Genomic DNA, 23,272 nt, shown 5'->3' on the forward strand with positions numbered 1-23,272 from the left:
TGTCTACTTCCACAGTACTGAACTAACTGTCTGCACCACAGACTAGAGAGAAGACTGTGCGTCACTCTCCGTGTACCTGGCTTTGAAGAGAGCTGCCGACTGGACTGACTGCCCAGCGGGTTTGTTCTGAACGCTGACAGACAGAACAGACACAATGGCTTGGCAAAAGCACTGCTGCGTGGCCTGGTGCGTGTCTCTGCTCGGACTTCTAGCTGGCTCCGTGCGCGGCATAGCGCGGACAGAACTTTTCCCGTTTGGCTACAGCGCCAGAGACCAGCTACTGGACCAGGGGAATGACCAGACGCACCAGCTCTCCTTGGACAGCCCCGTTTTGTTTTATGATGGGACTTTCGAAAGCATCTTTGTGAGTTTCCACTTCACATATAAACACTAGCTAAACTTTCTTCATTTGAAGTTGAACACAAATACAACAACAGAAAAGCGTATGGATTGTTGTAAGGGTTGTTGTTGCGCTATTGCGCATCTACTGTAGGCTGTTAAGCACCCCCCAGGACACAAACACACTGACATCACAGCAGCCTGTGTGTCATTTTGAGTTATCTTATCGTATAACTCATTTTGAGTTAAATGACATTTGAAAAGTGCAATGCAATGTGTTTATAGTCGTACTGCCGTAGCTATTTGTTGGGGGCTGCATACTGTTTTCCCCTGTTACTTTTGAGAAGTTCTTATTTGTTTATCATCTAGGGCTACTTGGCTGGCTCCAATACCTTGAGGAATGCATGTTTGGCCCGATTGGCCGCGCATTCTCACAGCTTCCCCAGGGGTTATCGTTTGACTATTTGACCAATGACCATTGACCATAAAAGCCTCTATTTTGCAATCCATCTAAAATACACACACTCGTGATTCTGTGTGGAATTATAGTGTTGTTAATTCACTTTAGCCTGCTGTCATGTGCTGCCAAAAAGGCAAAAAATAAGTGCTCTGATATCAAAACACATAAACTACTATAAACTAAAAATCTTAAGATTGTGTCCTGTTTATAGAATGATTAATGGCAATGGTAACATTTGGCCCAAAAGCTGCACTGTTGTGTTGTGTGGACAAATAGCCCTTTATCCACTGGCTGTGCTTCTCCTTTTCAAAGAAAAATGCTGCCTCTTTGTTCTAGTTGTGTTGTAGATTATATGGACTGTGATTATGCTATCGGAGTGTAATTTCATACAATAGGTATTTCCATTGAAACCAGGCATTCTGTGTTTGCCCACAGACTCCTGTCTTAGTTTGAAGCAGAGTAGAGAGGCCCATACCATACATACCGATACCGCTCTATGACTAATACCTTCAGTCTAGTAAATACTAAATAGTTACTCAGTTCTATCCTTTACTGCATGGTCTTAACACGGTTAACTTCACAGTTAACAGTCATGTCAATGTTGAGTTAAAGGCATTTCCATCTCTGCCAGGCCAGAACCAAGCCGTGTAGGTTGGCCAAAGGCAGACACTACGACTACCCCAAATATTTCAAATTATGATGGCGCTGTAGCCTACCAGGTCGCTTTACATTTTGGCCTATAACTCTTGAACCATAGGTCAGAGGGTGCAATACCCCCCCTGAATTCCTTGGATCATGACTCGACTCTCCATATATTATAGGCCATGCCCTTTTGCGCCTAAAAAACTAGATTTGCACCATTTAGCCCTTTGTGGCTACTACAGATTTTCTCCAAAACTCACACAAATCGGTGGCATTTATCAACATGAATCATATAAATGCCATTTCCCCACACAGCTTCCTTGGGTCCTGACAGCTGCAACTTACACAGCCCGGGGTGCATACTTAGTTTAGACTATAGTCATTGGTTAGACATGGGTTAAGGTTAGGTTTAGGTGTGCTGCCCCGTGGGAGGTTATGGTTAGGGTGAGGGTTTGAGATAGGTTGTAGTTGTAGGACTAATTGACTGGTCTAACCAACCACACAGCCCTGGGTAGGCAACCCGGCCAGCCTGGCAGAGAAATGAGCACCGCAGACCACCCCTTTCTATAGTTGATGGCTGAATTCAAACCTTATAATTCATCGTATGACAAATAGTGAAAATAGCTATAGTGTTGTGATGCCTTGTTAGCTTGCAGATCTGCAATGTTCACTATTAAAAATAAAATAAAAAACACACGTGTGAGGTGAGGGACGCTCTAGTAAAAAGTGCTCCCCGGTGCACAGGTCTCCGCCAGGTCAGTTAGGTTATTGTGGGCCAGCAAATGTTTGTAGTTCAGTCATTACAGAGTTGAGTGGGACCTTTAAAAGTTGAGGGATTCATGTTGATGAAGTTATTGCACAATATGTTTTTTGGGGAGTGTAGAAAATAGTTTTGTCTTTGCAAATCACAAAAAGACACAGCGTTCATGATTTGAGGCGTTTTGTTCAAACAAACCACTTACCAAACTTTAAATGCCAATCTTAGCCAATCATGATGATGGAATAGGAAAAAAATCTGTCTTGATCACCTGGCTATAGAGAGATAGCGTGATGTTTGGACAACATCTGTAGGACTTTGCAAAAATCTACAAAAAATCTGCAAAAATCTACAAAAGGCCAATGTGAGAAATGCACGGCAGAGGTTTTTCTTTGGCCTCTAGGGAGTGTGTGCAAAGTTTCACACCGATCGGTCCAGTTATAGGTAAAAAAAGATCACACCTGTGTGAAGTGTGGGGCTCTCTCTTATCATCTTATAACATTATGTACAGTATATGACGTTAATTCTCCATTCATTGTCTATGAATCTTTGTGTAGAACAAAAATAGCCGATTCGCTCGCTCTTATCATCGTACATCATCATGACGTAACATGTCGATTTTCTCAGACACATATGACGTGAATTCTCCATTCATTGTCAATGTGAATTTGACATGTGCTCGTCCAGGGTTGATGTGAATTCTCCATTCATTGTCAATGTGAATTTGACATGTGCTCGTCCAGGGTTGATGTGAATTCTCCATTCATTGTCAATGTGAATTTGACATGTGCTCGTCCAGGGTTGACGTGAATTCTCCATTAATTGTCATTGGCCCGGTTTCCCAAAGCACACATGGTGTAAGTCTTACACCATGTGTCCTTTACACTGTAAGAGGTATGATGTAGCACATGCTCAGATGCCCTCTAGGCTTACCATTGCGTTGCACATCTATGCACGGAATGTCAATGTTCACAGGCTTCTGTGTGCGGCCTAGAGAGCATTTTAGCATGTTCTAATCTACACCATACCTCTTACACCATGTGTCCTTTGGGAAACCGGGCCATTATCATGTAATGTTTGTGTTAGGACAAACATCTCCTATAGGAGAACGCCAATCTGGGACAGATGCTCTGCTCTGGCATCCAAGGAATGTGTGACGTAGATCGGGCCAATGGTGCCGGAGATTAGCTGTTCACAGACACACGGACGGAAGGACAGACAGACAGACAGGGGGCAAAACCAACTTCGGACTGGCAGAGACATGCTCGGTCGCTGTCTGTCTGTCCACTTCCGGGTCACCAGTGAAATACATGTTGGGACGGACACTGATTAATACTGGGACACACTTTATCGCGTAACAGACCCACACTAGGGAAAACAACTCGGACCCTGATACTACTAGCTACTCTTGCGTCAGTCGACATAACTTCTTCTTTGGGGAATTCCCCCCCTATCAGTAATGTGATCTATTACATTGCATTACCCCCACTGAACATCATTTGCTGTTCATATATTCAGAACGGGTAAGGACTAGTTATAAAAATTATAAAAATTGCCCCAAATAGAAATAGGCGACACCAGGCCCAGGGTTCATGTGGTTAACCACAGTGTTATTGTTCCTTCAGAAAACAGTCTGTTCAACTTCACCATGTTGAGAGTGTGTGTACTTCAAGCCCCAGCTGCTGCTGGAGGAGGAGAAGAGGGAGTCTCAAAGTCCTGGTTAAAGCATTAGGCCTGGCGTAAAGTGTAAAGCTATTCATTCCTCATCATGACAGGCAGGCAGACTCTGAGGGAAGCCATTTATTTATTTATTTTCACTTGGAGAGTTAGTAGGCCCCAATTAGGCCTGCATCACTCACCACAAAGATATTTCCCTGCTGCAGTCAGGACAGCATGCAGAATTCTTTCATTCATGAGGTCTGTGAGACACAGCCAGTGCCTGCCCTGAACTGTCTGTGCCCTGTGGGGGGAACAGTAATGTTTCACTTTCCTTTGGAGCAGAAATGAGATCAATCGCATTTACGTGACGAAATGCTGTACTTTCTTGCATAATTGTAGGTTTCATTGTCTCCCATCATCCACTAATGTGATTTGGCTATTGTATTGTATGTATGAACAACATACACTTTGGTACATTAAAGCTACAGTCCACAACATGTCCTACCTTTCCCCCACCATGGATTTGAACCTTTTCTGCCGCACGAGAGACCAAAATTCCACCGCTCTTCAAAGGCAGAATACCTATTATATGTGCATGAGCTTCAGGCAGTACTACATGTCAACCAGTAGATGGTCGCAGCTTATGTATTTTCCTGTAGGCGGACTCGACATAGCTGTGGGGTTTAAACCCTCACCAGGCGCACCTCTTCTACTATAGTGAACGGCAGAGTAACTGATGTTAGTCTGCCTCAAACGTTACTCTTTATACCTGCTTTTTACTAACATTACAAAGATGCACAGAACATCGGGATGAACCTGTGTAGTTTATGGCTGCTCCAACAGTAATGGCAACATTACTGTTGCCATTACGCGGTGGCAGAGACCAGAGCCATTGAGTAATGGTTGAGACGAAGCAGTGAAAGGTCCTGAAAGATACATAACGTCAGTCTTACCCAATACCCAATCTTTCTGTTCTATGAACACAAGGCTGCTGTACTTTATACCTCATACTTTAAATGCTTAGTAGCTACGTCGAGTCCGCCTACAGGAAATACGTAAGCTGCGACCATGAGACCCGTTCCTGGATTCATCTATATCCGACACCAGAGTCTAAATATCTCAAATGCACAGTAGAGTAGGTAGGCCACCTCCAACCACTGCAGATGTGCTAGTTATATTGTTTGTATTAATGTTACATTACCATATACAGATTGGCTAAAATAATGTGTGTTGATTCAAATAAGCTCCCAGCTTTAACATTTACGATCAATAAAAGTAACTACAACACTTTGCGTTTAGACTGGGGCAGTGTTTAGTTGTTCAAGTTTCACTCAGTCAGTTTACATGACAGACTCCACCCTGTCAGTTTACACGACAGACTCCACCCTGTCAGTTTACATGACAGTAACTATAATGGCGTTACTGAATGGGAAAGGGTAACTAGTTACATTTATAGTTGCAAAAAGTAGTTGCATTGTGTAAAGTAACTCGTTAGTAACTAGTTAGTCACGACACTGGGGCCACACCAGCAGAACGTTTTCCCAACTCCATCCTGTGTCTTGGCAGGAGCATTTCTGTCATGAAGGTTTGTGTGCGATAATAATCTCCTGGATCTCGGAGCCTGGCTGTCAGGGGCAAGGACAGGAAACGGTGTACTATGGCCTGTATTATACTCAGTCGCACCGCGGTGCAGAGCTGAAAAACAGCTGATCTAAAAGCTCTCAACGCGTCGCATCTGTGACATGCTGTGAGCTTGTAGACCGGCTGTTTCCGGTATGTGCGACACTGTACTACGACAGGAGCATAAATCAGAGCACATGGAACTATAACTGGCCAGGAATAGTGTTCTGGTTTTCCCTCTCTTGGTCAGGAAGTGGAGGAGGCGTGTGTTTTTGACATGAGCCCAGATTCTTTCTTTTTCCTTTTTTTTCTTCTTTTTTTTTTACAAGCCCTGCATGTGTTCATGTTAAACTTGTGTGTAAAACAGTGTGTGTGAAATGACATCTTGTTTGTTCATTAGTGCCTGTTGTGGGCCATAGCAGCTGACGTGGATCATTAGTCTAATGAGTTCGTAAATAGAGATCAAAGTGGGTCACATAGAGTTCGCCTTTGTGGGTTGCGATATATCCTAGTTTCGTTAGGATGAATATTTTAAAATCATACGGTGTCACAACAAACCACCTGTGATCGTATTAACGGTCCGAGAGAGCCCAGTTTAATATTCTTCTCACTGTTCCATTACTATTTATTTAGCCTATTTATTCTTAAATATTTGACTCTTCTCTATAGCTCTAACATACTTTCACAGAGAAACTTTGCTCAAGCCTTATTTAAAATGTTTGCCTTCTTTGGGAATATCAAATACATTTAGAAAATTTGTATACAGTTTTGAAATATTTAATCCAATTCAACTTTATTTATAATGCACCTTTAAAAATGAGTTGACAAAGTGCTTAAATACAGTCAACAAAACACATACTTGTAGGTACAACATACAGACATATTTTAAAAGCAGGTAGTGCCGGCCAACATGACATCATGGGGGGTCATTGGTCAACTTGTTCCATAGTTTGGGGGGCTACGACTGTGAGGGCTCAACTCCCCGTTGTGCCTGAGCCTCGTCTTAGGGATGACAAGCAACAACTGGTCCTCTGATCTGAGAGGACATGTGTTTTAAGAGGTGCATATCTTTGGTCCGACGTCCTAACAGTCCAACACGCAATAGTCTGTCCCCAAACCCTGACCGCTAGTGATGCGCAGGCCAGCGCGTTGCCGCCAGGTCCCGCGGGGCGGGCGGACAGTTTCAAGGTTTTCACTTCAGCGCAATTATCGCGCCGCGCCCCCAAAAAGGAGAGAGAAAAGTATTCCGGTACGTGCTCTCCTACTCCTCCTGCTGAAATCATCAGCTTGTTCTGTTCTGTTCATCTAATGCTTTATATTATATTGCTAAGCCCCCCCTGCCTTTTTGACCTTCGGAGAAAAGCGTCATCTCCGTCCTGAACTGCATGTTAAAACACTTCCCCTCTCGGCCCTCTGAGGCTCTGAGTCTGAACCTGGCCGTCATCAGCGCAATGAGCACATCTGCATTAAATCGGTCTTAATTGAGCCGTGCAGGGCTGTGTGGAAAGTGTGCACACACAGAATCATAGGATCTACAAGCTCACAATGCGTCGCAGGCAAGCTTGTAGAGCGGCTATTTTGGGTGTGCGGTACCGCCGCCGCACAAAAGGCGGGCTGGGCAGGCGGGCGGGTTATGCAAAAAAGCCGGCCCGCACAACACTACTAACCGCACGTGGAAGGGCACATGGGTGAGTCGTAACCGGCCACGGCCACGCTTGAGTCTTAACCGGCCACGTATGTCGGACTATTGGTACGTTGGACTAACGTATATGCCCCCCTGTTTTAAGAAGGTCAGAGGTGCAGGTGCATAACCCATAAAAAGAAAACAAACTACATCTTTAAATGAATCCTAAAACATACAGGCAGCTAGTGAAGCTAGGTTGCTTCTGGGACTGGGACTGTTCCTACAGGCTAGCTACTAGTAAACAGTACCAGACAGTCCAGTTAATATTTGCTAACCAGAGTTTTTACATTTTCAGATCAATACCAATGGTTTCGTTGCCACGGCGCAACCATCCAGCGAGTCCACATATCTCGGCAAAATGCCCCCGACGTTCGGCATGATGGCGGCTCTGCAAGGAGATCTGGACACCAGCGACGGCGTGGGGAAGGTCTTCTTCCGCCAGGACAGCAGCCCGGCGACGCTGCAACAGGCGGCCGACTACATCAACAACGCCTTTCCAGAGGACGATGAGGTCAATCCCACCAACGTGGTCGTGGTCACCTGGGTCGACGTCACCACCCACAATGCCCCAAACAGAGGAGACGGGATCGACAACGTGGTGAGTTTATACATGAAGAGACGTTTTTTGAGTTGTACCTACAGTACCTGCTCAGGTGTTGTCACAGATGTCCGTTTGTGAGGTCTGTTTAGAACATCGTGGAGCTCGCTCCTTGATAGTTAGGGATTCAGGGATTCAGATTTTACGGGGGCCAGTTTCGAATTGCAGCCGTCCGTAGGTGCCCTTTGAGAGAGGTTTTGAAGGAGTCAAGGGATTCACATGTCTTAATGACTGTTGGTAGGGCGTTCCACATTTTGGTGGCATAGGAGCGAAAATAATTGCGTTGCATGGCTCTTTGTGATCATTTATATCCTCTTTTATGTTTTATTACACAGAGAAACACCTTCCAGCTAGTGATTGCATCGTTGGAGACCGCCTCGTATGCCGTTGTGCTTTACCCTCGTGACGGGATACGCTTTGCCTCCACGCCAGCAGGGGGAACTACCGTGCCCATGCAGGCCGGGTTCAGTAAAGGCCTGGTGAAGGGCTTCCTGTTTTCCAGCCAGGGCCCTTATTACCGCACCACTACTGAGGACGAGTCGACGGTCAGGGCTTTAGCGGAGTAAGTGTTTTCACTACCAGTTATCTACAATACACAAAACGCTCTCCCCCCAAAACACATTCGGCACCGGGTCAAATATGGCGTCCTCGGAGCGGTCGCCACCAGGTGTTCCTAAAGGTGCTGCCACACTATCTAAAGAGCTGCGGACGTTCTTGGCTGTCCGCAGCTTCTTTTTACGGGTTTTTAGACAGCTGGTGGATGGAAAAGAAGCTCCACCTCCGTGGACGACTGCCGCGACGGCCAGATTCCCGGAAACGCTCTCCTCCGCGGCAGTCGTTCGCGTAGGTGGAGCTTCTTTTCCATCCACCAGCTGTCTAAAAACTCGGAAAAAAGCTGCGGACAGCTTCTTCTGTCCGTGGCTGTCGGCCATTTTGCGCTTAGGTGCGGTAACCTCAGTAAAGCAATGCCTAAACTAAACCTATACTTATTCCTAACCTTAACCCCAATACAAGAGCACAAGAACCGCTGCAGGGCGAGTGTGTTTCGGGGCGAGCGTTCCGGTTACCCTTGGGGCACACTAGTGATTTGTTGGGCTGTGAGGATATTGATGAGATTTTAATGATAATATAAGTTTACATGAAAAGAATGAATACTATAGTATAGTATAGAATAGTATACTACGTTAGTTCCATTGATCCAAGCCGGAACACAATCAATGGCCGGGTTATAATTCACTATTATCTCAAATATTTCACTATAGCTAGACAAGGTTATAATACGGTTGAATGACTGGAAGATATAATATTTCCCCACCTCACACCTTCCCTTTCCTTTCCCTTTAGGGAAACCAACTCCGGTGTGCGAGGTGTGTGGGTATACGAGGTGGGCACATCTCCGTATTTCTCCAACGTGGCTCCGGGCGAGGTGACGGACCTGCCCACCGATGCCCCACAGCGGGGCTACGTGGACGCCCCACAGCGGAGGGCCCCCGAGGGCCACGCGGACGATGCCTTTGACTCCCAGAGGCCAGCATACCACGGGGAACAGCAGGTGGAAATCCCTCCCTATGAACCAGAGGGCCAGATCTTAGTTCACCAGCTAAGCCACCATCAGCAGCCCAACTACCAACCTGACGACGCCGAGGTGTTGGAGGTAGAGGATGGAGATATAGATGTTGACGGTGCGTCCACAAGAGCAAGAAACAAAATGATACAAATCTTCTTACAGTTTACATGACATATTTTCCTGAATGCTATACTTTCAAATGCACATTTGTCTTTATCAACGCAGTGAAATACTGTATTAGCACAACAACACAGGTATCAATTATTTGCCGTAGCTGTAATTTTCTTACTCTTGACTATTGTTTACCCTTATAGTGTTCTCATACAACTTTGGGACATGTGCTAACAGTGGAAAGAAGTGTTCCACCTTTGCCGACTGCAGGGACTACTCTAGCGGTTACTGCTGTCACTGTAGGGCAGGCTTCTACGGCAATGGAATCACGTGTGTGGCAGAAGGTAAGGGCCTTTCGTTTGATATTGTGTTAAAAACTGGAATATTGAATTATACTGAAACCACCAAAACATTAATATCACACAGACTTACAGGCTCTCGACTACACTACATCACATCACATTGGTGTTAGCGTCATGTCATGCTTTAGCTATTGAAAAATAGCAGATCTACAAGCTCATAGCACGCCACCGAGTGGCGCGCTACGAGCTTGTAGGTCTGCTATTTTTGAAAAATCAAAGAACGACTGACATAGAAACATAGCTTTTTCAGAAAACTGTCAGGATGTAGAAGACATTTTTAGAATCTGATCTCAGGTCAGAATGGGTTAATAAGAACTAGAGTGACAATATGTTAGCCTGGCTCCAGCCCTGCATCCAGTGTCAGGCTAATAACAACAATGTGTCTTTCCAGGGAAACCCCAGAGGATGAATGGCAAAGTTTTTGGAAAGCTGTACGTGGGCAACTCCCCTACTCCGGTGGAGTTCAGCAGCAACGACCTCCACTCGTACGTGGTGGTGAATGACGGACGCTCCTACGTGGCCATCAGCGACATCCCGGCGGACGTGGGCCCCTCCCTCCTGCCGCTGTCGGCCCTCGGTGGCGTGATCGGGTGGGCCTTTGCTCTGGAGCAACCTGGCTTCAAGAACGGCTTCAGTATCATCGGTGAGAGAAAAAAGTGTTCTGCCAATGGGCAGGTAGAGGTGACAAATTCCAATAGAGGGTATGCACATGCTTAAAGTGAATGGCACATCGAGTGGCAAAGCAACATGCAAAGTGAGTTTAACATTGTTTAATGCAATCAGACAGGACTTTTCTGTTTCGATGCATGGGTTGTCATGGCCAGAAAGTAGTTTTTTGCCACTCCGTAGGCATTCCTGCATAACTTCCGGGTTTGATGATGATGTCACGCGCATACCCTCTATAATATGATAATATGAATTGAATAACATTGTAATTAGATTGTTTCGTACTACCATATATAAAACCATGTAACACTGTTATTTGCAACCACACTGTGCCAGTTGCAGTTCCACTTAACTCTGTCCAGCTTGAATTCCCCTCAGCTTACGTTACCCCGAGCTCAGAGAGAGTGAGAGTGGACGGCCGGCCGGGCCAAAGTTCATTCAGGGCCGACATGTTTGTCTTAGTGTCTCAACAACCTCCTCCTCCTCTCTCTGTCTCTCTCTCTGTCTCTCTCTTTGTAGGAGGCGAGTTCACACGCCAAGCCGAGGTGACCTTTCTGCCAGGGAATGAGAAGCTGACCATCCGGCAGGAGTTCAAAGGCATCGACGAGCACGACCACCTGGCGGTGAGCACGGCGGTGGAGGGCCGGCTCCCCGAGGTGCCCACCGGCGCCACCGTGCAGATCGACCGCTACTCTGAGATCTACCAGTACAGCAACAACCGTGAGGCGCAGGCGTTTTATACGTTTTTTCAACATTGTCACAAATCTTCCCGAAATATGGCCCAATCTACAAGCTGACAATGTGGGGCATTGCTTGTAGATAAGCTATTTTCTTATATTGTTTTGGGGGGGACATGTCCAAAACCAAAATACTAGGGTTAAAGTGGTTAAAAACCACACTATATATACCTGGGGCACCCGGGCACAAAGTACATTTCTGATGATAGTAGCAGTCTCTCTCTCTCTCTCTCTTATGTCGATCTGTATTTCACATTTTTACCATCTGTTTGAGAACGGCGATATGGAGAAGTTGAACATGATTAATGTCATGACAGCCAAAACGAAGAAAGACGTTTTACATTCACAAAAGATTACGGTTTGGATGGGAATATTTCTCCAGTAGCATATATATATATATATATTCATGGACTATATTTTCAACGTATCCGTTCGTGGTGATAGCCCAACATATAGAGCCTAAGATTATTCAGAACAAACTGCACAACAGATAGACTGTTTGTTTGTTACGTTAATCCAATAACCGATCTTGTACAGTAGGTAAACAGTTTTCGCTTGTCTTATGACCAAGACAGTGGGTCTACTAAGTCATTTTCTAATTTAATGGGTCTCTCTACCCATTTGTGGGTCGCAGACACATTTGTACAGGTCCCATTATTTTTTGTTTCCTAATTTTTTTTAATTATTATTTATTTCCAAACATTTTCAGAAAACAAGATAAAAATGTCATGACTTAAAAACAAAATTCAATTATTTTTTCAGTAATTTCATGAAGAAATCAAATTCAATCAAATCAAATTCCATAACTTGGAAAACAACTGTTTTTAAAAAGTAGTGTAAATATCCGATCTATAAGCTCACAACGGCGGCGCAAAACGCCGGCCTTGTGAGCTTGTAGATCTGCTATCTTCACTATAGTTTGGGCCCTTTGGGACAAACAAACGGCTATAGCTTAATTCTCTTCTGGGGTGACTTGAGCTAAAACGTTAGCGGGAACCGAACCAGTGCAGCAGACAGACAGAGAGCATTCCATCATCTCTTCCCAGTGGTCACCTAGTCCTCCACAGTGAGCTTGTAGATCTGCTATCTTCAGCATTCCATCCTCTCTCTTCTCCAGTGGTCACCTCGTCCTCCACGCGGCAGTACGAGGTCAGCCTCCCGGACGGCTCCACAGAGAGCCGGTCGTACCAGTGGCGCCAGACCATCACCTTCCAGAGCTGCCAGCACGGCGAGGCCGAGGCCGCGCGGCCCACCCAGATGCTCAGCGTGGACCAGGTCTTTGTGTCGTACGACGCCAACCAACACCTCATCCGCTACGCCATGACCAACAAGATCGGCGATGTCAACGGTGGGTGAGGTCACCGGGGGTTATTTTTGGTCCCTCTTTTAGATTTCCTGTTTATATATTTTTTCCACTTCCTTCCTGTGCCTGGCCTGCTATACAACCCCCCCCCCCCCCCCGCCCCCGCTCCGACAACGAGGCTGATCCGCTATTAGGACAAAGTGGGAGTGACTGTGGAAGGTTGCTGTGACTGCTGTGAATTAGGCCTGATTAAAGCATTCTGACCTGAGATCAGATTCTAAAAATGTCTTCTACACGCTGACAGTTTTCTGAAAAAGCTATGTTTCTGTCGTTCTTTGATTTTTCAATAGCTAAAGCATAACATAATGCATAATGCTTACACCAAATGGGTTAATACCCAATACTGATCCACAAGTTCATGAGCCTTCAACAAGGGGTCTCTGGTACCACCTCAGATTGACCACAAATAGAGTCTGTAAATACACAGCAATATGGTCCTACGTCAAAAAGGCCAGCTTCTGAGGGTGGGCTGTATATATAGGGGGGAAGCCTGTGATTATGTGCAAAGGCTAAAAATAATTAATGTGTGAACAAAGTAACAAACATTTACTTTACACTGATGATGGATGAATCTATGAGGCCATCGAAGCTGCAGACTCACACAGGCAACCCCACAAGCACTTCAAAGTAAATCTGTGGAGTACTTCTGAGCTGGTCTCAAATCAACTGTCAACAGACACTGACAACAAGACACAATGGTGGGCTAGCTTTGAAAGCCTCTTATCAAGTTGCATGGAAGGCTTTCCTAAATAATTATGCGACACAGTGTTATGCAACAGTAGTAGGGGTCCCTGTTTAAGTGTTAGGGGTCCCTGTTTCAGGGTTTCAGCTCTCTCCCTCTAAGCGAAGAGATCATGGATCTTTTCTACTAATAGAACTAGGAAAAACATGCCGTGCAGGGTCGGGTTCTGGATATGTTTTCAAATTGGGTACTGGGAACCTTATCTGAATCCGATCCATAGCCTATGAAAACATATCCAGAACCCGACCCTGCACGGCATGTTTTTCCTAGTTCTATTAGTAGAAAAGATACATGATATTGTCCTTCTAATGAATTGGGAGAATTTTTAGTTAGTTAGTTATTACATGGAGTTCATGGATTTCATTCATGGACTTAAATTACTTAAATGATGCAACATTAACTTACATGTCCTGCTGACCATGTATAAATCAGCCATTATCATTTAACCCATTCTGAACGGGAACCCGTTTTGGTGTCAGCATCATGTTATGCTTTAGCTATTGAAAAACAGCAGATCTACAAGCTCATAGCGCGCCACCGAGTGGCGCGCTACGAGCTTGTAGGTCTGCTATTTTTGAAAAATCGAAGAGCGACTGACATTTTTTAGAATCTGATCTCAGGTCAGAATGGGTTGATCAGACCAGTGTGTGTCCAGTGGAAACCTCGTATGAATCTGATCTCAGGTCAGAATGGGTTAATGGCATGAGGATGATCACGATTTACTTAACGTTTTTGCTAACAGCATCCTAACATGTTAATAATAATCCATGTCCAGGAGGAGAGCCAGAGGAGAACCCGTGTTTCACTGGCAGACACGGCTGTGACACCAGCGCCGTCTGCCGACCCGGAGAAGGAGTCCTGTTCACCTGCGAGTGTGCTGCGGGATTCACCGGTGACGGTCGCACATGCTACGGTATGGTTCTTAAGGATACGAGGAAATGTTGAACGGACTTGCGTCAGTCTGAAGTGCTGTTGGCCCCAAGAGCCGCTAAACATTCCCGAGAGTCTTGGGGGATTCATTCATTGTTTAGCGATGGCCTGTTGATTTTGTGGGTTCCAGAAATGTCCCACTAGTGCCTTCCAGAAAATGTCCCAGGGTCTTTTTGTCTGACTTACAAAGTCAGACAAAAAGTCTGTATCTGTCCAGAGCCATCATTCTCCCATCAAAATAAGTGGCCTTGTCTTCCTTCCTGGGGAACTGGGTACTCTTGTTAATTAAGACAGGAGGTCACACTGTAAACAGAGCCTAGTTCCATTTGGTTTTTATGGTTCTAGACCAAATATTTAATCAAAGGTCAACGCATCCATTTTGGGCATTCACTCCCACCACACTATCTATAGATTTGAGCTTTTATTTGGGCTAGAAGCCAGACAGGAAGGGCTCCAGGGCGCAGGAAGGATGTCTTTCAGATACCAAAAAGATCTTGAAAGATTTGTAATTAGGAAATCTGTAATTAAGATAAGTAAACGTGCATTTGATTTACAAAGACAGACTTCAAAGGTCAGAGAGTACATTGTTGTTGGGGTCACGGTGGCACAGTCGGTAGTGCTGTCGCCTCACAGCTAGAAGGTCCTGGGTTCCATTCCTGCTGGGGGCGCTGTGGGCGCTGGGGGCATCAGTGCCCATACCCAAGGTGGGGTTGGCAAAAGGGCCTTTCTGTGTGGAGTTTGCATGTTCTCCCCGTGTCCCCTAGGGTAGATACCCTCACAAAACACATGCTGTAATCCTAGTCACTAAACTGCCTCCCCCTGGCCAGCCGGGGCGCCCGATGGAGGGGAAAGGAACTGGTTGGACTAACGTGTTCCTTCCACACGCTATACGTCCAACCAGGGAAACTCCCCGGTGAAAAGAAGTGGCTTGGACTCCTCATGCATTGAAGAAGGAAGCATGAGGTCAGTCCGTTGCTCTCCCCAGGTTGGCAGAGAGGGAGTGTAGAGCCCAGGATTACAATTAGGATAATTGACACTGAGTGAAAAACTGGGTTTTTCAAAATCGTGGGGAAAATATAGTAAAAAAGAAGAGAGTAACATGATGTAAGGTTACATCATGTTAACACTTGATGTAACATTAGCAATTGTGAATATACTGTACATACACATGATGATGTAAAATGTACTACAAGTGATGTTTGTGTGCATCCCTCTCAGACGTTGATGAATGCAGAGAGCCTCCTAAGGTGTGTGGGGTCCACGCCACCTGCAACAACCACCCAGGGACGTTCCGCTGTGAATGTGACGACGGCTATCAATTTGCCGGTGACGGGCAGACCTGCGTTGGTAAGTGGTGTTTATGTCCTGCCTGGTAGAATTACTCCATGTGTTCTCAGCTGGTGGTTTGATGTAAGCATAGAGACATAAAGTATAATAAAAATGTATTAAGATATCAAGTGGATAATTAGGTGAACAAGATGTACTTACAAGTATGCGACACACTCTACCTACAGTAGGACCTACTTGGGCAAGGTGGTAAATTGGTAATGTAATTTGATATTGAGAGTGAGAGAGAGAGAGAGAGAGAGAGAGAGAGAGAGAGAGAGAGAGAGAGAGAGAGAGAGAGAGAGAGAGAGAGAGAGAGAGAGAGAGAGAGAGAGAGAGAGAGAGAGAGAGAGAGAGAGAGAGAGAGAGAGTGTGTGTGTGTGTGTGTGTGTGTGTGTGTGTGTGTGTGTGTGTCTGAGACTGTGTAGTTTTTTCGAAATAATACTAGATGGGGGAGTTTACAGCATCAGGAATATTTAAATAGTCTCAGATAAGTTGCCAGCTGCACCATGAAGTTAAACCAAGTTAATGGCCTATATGCACTCTTCTGGCATTGAATGCCTCGTGCTATGATGCAAATACACCCATGGAGCACTTTTGGAGTCTAAAACACAGCATGATACTTCAGGCCTGGTCTGGTCTGTTCTCCCTGCCTGTATGCTCTGTTTATGTGACACATTGATTTAAGAAACACATGTGAGAGCAGTCTTTTCCCTTCCCTTACTCTGGTTGTGCGTAGATTTGGAACAGAACCAGCATCTGTTCTGTAGTCCTTCAACTCATCTCATTTATGGGGTAAACACTGTCATGTGGCATCAATCAGAAGGGATGATGTGATGTCTCATCACGTCCAGCTGTATTACGTTACATTTGACCAGTCTCAGAATGTGAAGTATTCACACACTTCACGCACTAAAGGTTACCGGAGCTGAAAGAGGTTACCTGGTTACTGGAAACTGTTGCCAGATTTGGGGGTCGGATGCCGAGTCCTGACCTAGACGACTGATCACTGATGTTTTCATAGATACAAGTTTTGATTAAAGTTTATATTTGAGAACATTTAACTTATTAGCAAAAACTAAAGATTAATAAAAAATAACATTTTAGAGAAAATAGTCAATTGTGTGCGTGCGTGCATATGCATGTATGTATATAACATTTAACTTTACGTATAACGGACATCAAGTAAATATACAAAATGCTTTATTTTATTTAACTGCTTTTTGAGACCGAATTACTCCCCTGCCTCTTTCTCCATGTTTACTATTAAAGGCTCATTCAAGGCTCGTTCAAGCTATAGACTTTACATTATTAAGTAATCAATAATTTATATGAAATATTCCTGAACTTTCTCTCTCTTTCTCTCTAGAGGTGTACCGCCCTACGGACCACTGTGAAGAACGGTCCCATAACTCTCTGTCTCTCTCTTCCTCTCTAGAGGTGTACCGCCCTACGGACCACTGTGAAGAACGGTCCCATAACTCTCTGTCTCTCTCTTTCTCTCTAGAGGTGTACCGCCCTACGGACCACTGTGACGAACAGTCCCATAACTCTCTGTCTCTCTCTTTCTCTCTAGAGGTGTACCGCCCTACGGACCACTGTGAAGAACGGTCCCATAACTCTCTGTCTCTCTCTTTCTCTCTAGAGGTGTACCGCCCTACGGACCACTGTGAAGAACGGTCCCATAACTCTCTGTCTCTCTCTTTCTCTCTAGAGGTGTACCGCCCTACGGACCACTGTGACGAACGGTCCCATAACTCTCTGTCTCTCTCTTTCTCTCTAGAGGTGTACCGCCCTACGGACCACTGTGACGAACGGTCCCATAACTCTCTGTCTCTCTCTTTCTCTCTAGAGGTGTACCGCCCTACGGACCACTGTGAAGAACGGTCCCATAACTGTGACATCCCTGAGAGAGCTCTGTGCCGCTACGTTGGGAACTCTGACTACGTCTGCTCCTGCCTGCCTGGATTTGAAGGAGATGGCAGATCATGTACAGGTACAGACTACAGACCGGTCTGTAGGTACAGACTACAGACCAGAGCATAGGGAATGAGATCAGTAATGCATCATTACTGGTACATTGGAGGTAGAGGACCCCTTCTGGGAGCCAGCTCCTCTTGGCTGCTTGTCGAAGTGTCCTTGAGCAAGATACTTAACTCCTAACTGCTCCTGAGTAGGTTGGTTCTGTGCACGGTTGCCTATTGCCTTCACTGCCAGTTCATTTAAAACACTTTGTGTGAAGTGAGGGGCACCCACTGTGGCCTGTTGTTTTTCAAAAAGCCAGACGTTGGAGGAAGGGGCTAGCAAGTGAAAATAACCGATCTATAAGCTCTGTTCTGAGTTCCCAGAACTCGGGATCAGTATCTCCTGAGCAGCGCCCCAAATTGGGTACTGAGAACCTTATCTGAATCCGATCCATAGCCTATGAAAACATATCCCGATCCCGACACGGCACGGCATGTTTTTCCTAGTTCTATTAGTAGAAAAGATCCATGATATTGTCCTTCTAATGAACAGGGAGACATTTTTTCGATTAGTTATTACATGGACTTCATGGATTTCCATGTGAACTTTATGCTATTTTCCTCCCATTTTGAACATTTCTTAAAGTTAAAAAGATGTTAAAGGACAACTTTAGTTTTTTTCAACCAAGGTTCATGTTTTAGGTTGTTATTAGAGAAAATAAAAGATGAGTGTTAATTTTCTTTCAATTGCTGCTTTCTTTTGTTTTTGGGATTTTTGCAGTTTTTGACAGGGGGGTGGGGCATTCGAGCATGGGGCTAAATAGGTATTTCTTTACAAAATATTATGGCGATTTATTATTTTATTATTTACTATAGTCCTAATAAACCCCAAGAAATTACATCTGGCCACAAAAGATCACAGGATCTATTGAATGTGACAAACTGACATATTGAGCCTATACACACAGTATAAGCCTTCCCCCAGTAGACTACCTTCACAATCAGTAGATCCTGTGATCTTCTGTAGCCAGATGTAATTTCCTGGGGTTTATTACGACTATAGTAAATAATAAAAAAAACTAATCACCATCAAATTTGGTAAAAAAATACACATTTAGCTCCATGCTCGAATGCCCCCGCCCCCCTGTCAAAAAGAGCTAAAATCCCTAAAACGACAGAAAGCAGCAAATGAAAAAAGAATACACTCATCTTTTACTTTCTCTAATGACAACCTAAAACATGAACCTTGGTTGAAAAAAAACTAAAGTTGTCCTTTAATGACATGTCAAATATGGTCAAACCAGGTTGAAAGTGGTTAAAGGGATTCTTATTATTGTAGCATTTCCTTTATAATGTGTCATTTGTGCAATAATTAAATAATAATAACAGTTCAGCTTGTTTATTCCCAAGACTGAGGCAAAGATTAATAAACCAGCTGTTGGAGAGTAACACAGGGGGGAAATGAGGGCAGTTAGGCAATGTTTCTAGTGTGTGATTCAACAAGTGGGACATAAAAAGGCAGATGGACAATACATCTGCTGAGGTCCAGTTCCAAACTTCCAACATAACGCTGACCTGGCAACAAGCTCCCATTCCCAGCAGCACGACTCATTCACATGTTCCATTCCTTCCACACTTTATCTACATCTTATCCACTCCAGGGTCCTGAAAGTGCTCATTTGGATCATGTTCTGTATCCCTTTTCTGGCTACGGAACTTGTGGAGTCTTGTCAAAAAGTCCTGACCATCTGTATTATGTATGTGATATTTTAGCCTATGCTGTGCGCAGTTTCATTGTTGCTTGTCCTTTCTCGTATATAATAGTTTTTATTGTTTCCACATCATATATTTTCTTTGTCATGGACACAAAACATTAATAATTCTACTCGAGTTGGAAGCATTAAGACCCATTTTAACCCTCAATGGCTTCCTTTCTGAAAAATAACGTCATTGTAAAAAGATTCACGCATTTAGATATTCTATTTACAATGAGATGTGGACAGGAGGTGGTGCCACTTGGACCCGGACGTAACGTAGCACTACAAAATGACGTTGGACTTAAATACTGAATACTCATAGCGTTGCCTGTTTGTGTTTCCCTGCAGACTTAGACGAATGCACAGTTGACCGGTGCCATCAGGACGCTGCCTGTTACAACACTCAGGGATCGTTTACCTGTCAGTGCAGGCCAGGTTACTACGGCGATGGCTTCCAATGCTCCTCAGGTAAGAGCCTTAATTGGAATGCCACCCCTTAACACATTTAGTACCGGAACTGCATCAAAATAAAGGCGTTGCTTGCGCCGGAGTAATCGCCAGAGTAGTGATCGCTTCCATTTTGAAAGCCATGAACCGGAAATACTTTCTTAAAAAAGTTGACTGACAAAGTGCCATCAGAATCTCCGATCATCTTAATATATTTATATACGCTTCAAAAAGAGTTCATATTTTGCGGGAGAGACGGATGAGGAGCAGAAACGCAGCGCCAGCATATCGATCCATTCATCACCACGGAGAGCGCCCTGGATGAGGAGATACGAGTCATTCTTTCCGCCGCGCTAACATGGGAGTCAATGACAAGCTAATAGTTTCACAGAGCGTTAGCATACGGCAAGCGAAAAGCGAAATGCCAAAAAAAAAAGAAGTAATTATTCTGAATATTATTATCTCGCCCCGCGTCGTTTGGACGTCGCTAGGACGTCCACAGACGTCTAAGGCTCCAATCGGTTCCAATCCTTATGACGTTTCAGGACGTGTTATGTACAAAATGTGTTAAGCTGGCATCTTGCTTGATTATTACAGTGTCCGCAATGCCAGGCGGTTTCCGTTTGGTATCGTCATCTCTTATTGAATCAGTCTGGATTTATACACATTTATTTTAGATAGTCTGTAATCGATTTGACGATGTTATAGAGCGTTTTCTTTAAATCTGCATCCATAGCTTTCATGTCCTACTCCACAAAGAAGGTTATACAATGCAGCTTGCATACAACAGTTTAGTAATACAACATTTGAGCTTGGTGTATTGAGCTTTTTTTTGTTTTTTTCTCTAGAGAGGACCAACACACCGTGTCAAGAACACAGGGAGAGACTCCTGGCCTCTCTCCCTCGAGGCCCCAGACCTCCAGTGGGGCAGTTCATCCCAGCATGTGACGAGCACGGGGCTTATGAACCCATGCAGTGCATGGGCAGCACCGGGCGCTGCTGGTGTGTGAAGAGCAACGGACAGGAGCTCCCTGGGACTCGCTCTGGGCCTGAGAACAGACCGATGTGTGAGTGTCCAATGTCCATGCACTCTGGTGTCCCTATGTCCAATGTCCATGCACTCTGGTGTCCCTATGTCCAATGTCCATGCACTCTGGTGTCCCTATGTCCAATGTCCATGCACTCTGGTGTCCCTATGTCCAATGTCCATGCACCCTGTCCAATGTCCATGCACCCTGGCATCCCTATTTTGGAAACCGTAGGAAACAATTGTCTAAAATAGCAGATAGACAATATCTGATGTTTTTGCAGTGAGTACAATGAAGCGTGAATTAAGGTTCAAGCGGTTAAAAGTTTTCAAAACTATGCTCTTCACCTTACCTTACTTTTACTTAAGTAAAAAAATGTTTTTTCCACCACTGGGTATTTCTTTGGTAGGTATTGACCACGATGGCGATGGTGGGCGGCCGCCGGTGAGACCCTCTCCCAACCCCGGGGTTCAACCCCCGGCGTCAGGAACACACTTACTGTTCTCTCAGAGTGGCAGGATAGAGCACATCCCCCTGGAGGGATACGACATGAAGAAAGACGACGCTAAGGCTGTCCTCCATCTACCGGTAAGTCTGTCTAATAGTTAAATACCCTCCATCTACCGGTAAGTCTGTCTAATAGTTAAATACCCTCCATCTACCTGTAAGTCTGTCTAATAGTTAAATACCCTCTAACTAATGTAACTTTAGGTAATGTAACATAAAGATGACGTTAAGGCAGTCCTCCATCTACCTGTAAGTCTGTCTAATAGTTAAATACCCTCTAACTAATGTAACATTAGGTAATGTAACATAAAGATGAGGTTAAGGCAGTCCTCCATCTACCTGTAAGTCTGTCTAATAGTTAAATACCCTCTAACTAATGTAACATTAGGTAATGTAACATAAAGATGAGGTTAAGGCAGTCCTCCATCTACCTGTAAGTCTGTCTAATAGTTAAATATCCTCTAGTCTAAACTATCAGATGACGCTAAGGCAGTCCTCCATCTACCTGTAAGTCTGTCTAATAGTTAAATACCCTCTAACTAATGTAACATTAGGTAATGTAACATAAAGATGACGTTAAGGCAGTCCTCCATCTACCTGTAAGTCTGTCTAATAGTTAAATATCCTCTAAACTATCAGATGACGCTAAGGCAGTCCTCCATTTACCTGTAAGTCTGTCTAATAGTTAAATAAAGATGACGCTAAGGCAGTCCTCCATCTACCTGTAAGTCTGTCTAATAGTTAAATACCCTCTAACTAATTTCTGTGGATGGGCATAGCGTTTCATCTCTGAAGGCGGTTTAATTATATTGAGTTTGGATTGGTCAAGGTTGTTTCGCAAACATTGCAATGAAACTCGTTGTACCTTGTTTTTTCCCCTTGTAGTGCCAATAGGTAATTTAAGCAATAAGCCACGAGAGGTCTCAGGTTACCGGCTGGGAGGCGTTGGCAGACCCGAGGCGCAGCCGAAGGTCTGCCTACGCCAGTGATTGAAGGTGTGGGTTATCGGTGAAATTTACAACGGTCACGTGACGGTAACCACTGCCAATCAGAATCAAGTATTGGGACTAACCGTTTTAGAATACAGTTTTTAAATGGTTCATTTAGCATTTTACAGTTATTTTATAGTAGAATTCGGGTTTGTCTGTATGTACATACTGTTACAGTGTGAGTATCTGCATGTAAAAAAATAACAAAAACTATTGCTGAAGCATTTATAAACATTCCTATTTATTTGGCCAAATGAGGTGTACACCATCACAACAAGTACATGTACGCAAGTAGTCAGGCTGAATAGTGAGGCTTCGCTACTTTGTTCACAAACTACATGCATAGTGACTTACTTTCTGTAAGTAAAGACTGGACAGGGAAGCCACGCCATTATAAATATTTTTGTTTAGACGGGGTATTGTGAAGTGCTATAGCCCCAGACACTGGTTTGTTTTTTTGGGAATATTTCACTGTCTGTGTTTGTTTGGGTCCATCTGTGGTTTGGCAATATGTTTCTCGTAATGCGATGACTGTCCAGTAAACACTATGGCTCTCAAGAGGAAACAAACATTGTTTTGTATTACATTGTTGAACTCTGCCACAGAGAGTTTGAGAGGAGGATGATACTCCGATATCTATCTGAAGCATGTGTGATTATGAAACCTGTGCTGGACGAAATGAATCAAACCCTTCACAGCCAGGGCGATGTGTGGGTTTTCTCTCTATGTCGTCAGCTCAACATCTTGCTCCATTCTGTTTCCTTTGCCTGTAATTGCTAGTCTGTATAGCACACGGTTTTCCCATCGGCCACAGGAGACCTAATCGTTAATTTCAGCCACATGGTGACATTTGTTCTAATTGTCGAACCAGCAGAGCACCACTGGAACTATAAACCAAGCATTTCTTGTTACACAACCAGCTGTGTCTGAAGTCTGACGGTGGTGTGTGGGTGGTTTTAGGATTGTGTTTGTTTGTTTTGATATTATGTCTAGACGTGGGAGTGTGAAAACACCGTC

At 44.5% G+C, this 23,272-nt stretch overlaps 1 protein-coding gene across 2 annotated transcripts in view; it reads left to right on the forward strand.

Annotated features, from left to right (window-relative positions):
* Positions 1 to 8: 8 nt before the first annotated feature.
* The window catches only part of nid1a (nidogen 1a), a 29,264-nt gene continuing 6,000 nt past the window's right edge, over positions 9 to 23,272 (forward strand). The window contains exons 1-15 of one of the 2 annotated variants that reach the window (XM_080782451.1): positions 9 to 364; positions 7,457 to 7,759; positions 8,095 to 8,321; positions 9,104 to 9,441; positions 9,641 to 9,781; positions 10,191 to 10,442; positions 10,985 to 11,185; positions 12,320 to 12,550; positions 14,083 to 14,220; positions 15,456 to 15,584; positions 17,416 to 17,559; positions 19,633 to 19,752; positions 20,580 to 20,798; positions 21,169 to 21,329; positions 21,756 to 21,773. In XM_080782451.1, the coding sequence (XP_080638577.1) occupies positions 155 to 364; positions 7,457 to 7,759; positions 8,095 to 8,321; positions 9,104 to 9,441; positions 9,641 to 9,781; positions 10,191 to 10,442; positions 10,985 to 11,185; positions 12,320 to 12,550; positions 14,083 to 14,220; positions 15,456 to 15,584; positions 17,416 to 17,559; positions 19,633 to 19,752; positions 20,580 to 20,798; positions 21,169 to 21,329; positions 21,756 to 21,773 (2,832 nt within the window). In that variant the 5' untranslated portion in view covers positions 9 to 154. Of the gene's footprint in view, positions 365 to 7,456; positions 7,760 to 8,094; positions 8,322 to 9,103; positions 9,442 to 9,640; positions 9,782 to 10,190; positions 10,443 to 10,984; positions 11,186 to 12,319; positions 12,551 to 14,082; positions 14,221 to 15,455; positions 15,585 to 17,415; positions 17,560 to 19,632; positions 19,753 to 20,579; positions 20,799 to 21,168; positions 21,348 to 21,755; positions 21,774 to 23,272 lie in introns of both variants that reach the window. The other variant, XM_080782450.1, reaches the window with a different exon arrangement.

The sequence above is a fragment of the Protomyctophum bolini genome (assembly GCF_963924005.1).
Source record: "Protomyctophum bolini genome assembly, chromosome: 14".
NCBI lineage: Eukaryota > Metazoa > Chordata > Actinopteri > Myctophiformes > Myctophidae > Protomyctophum > Protomyctophum bolini.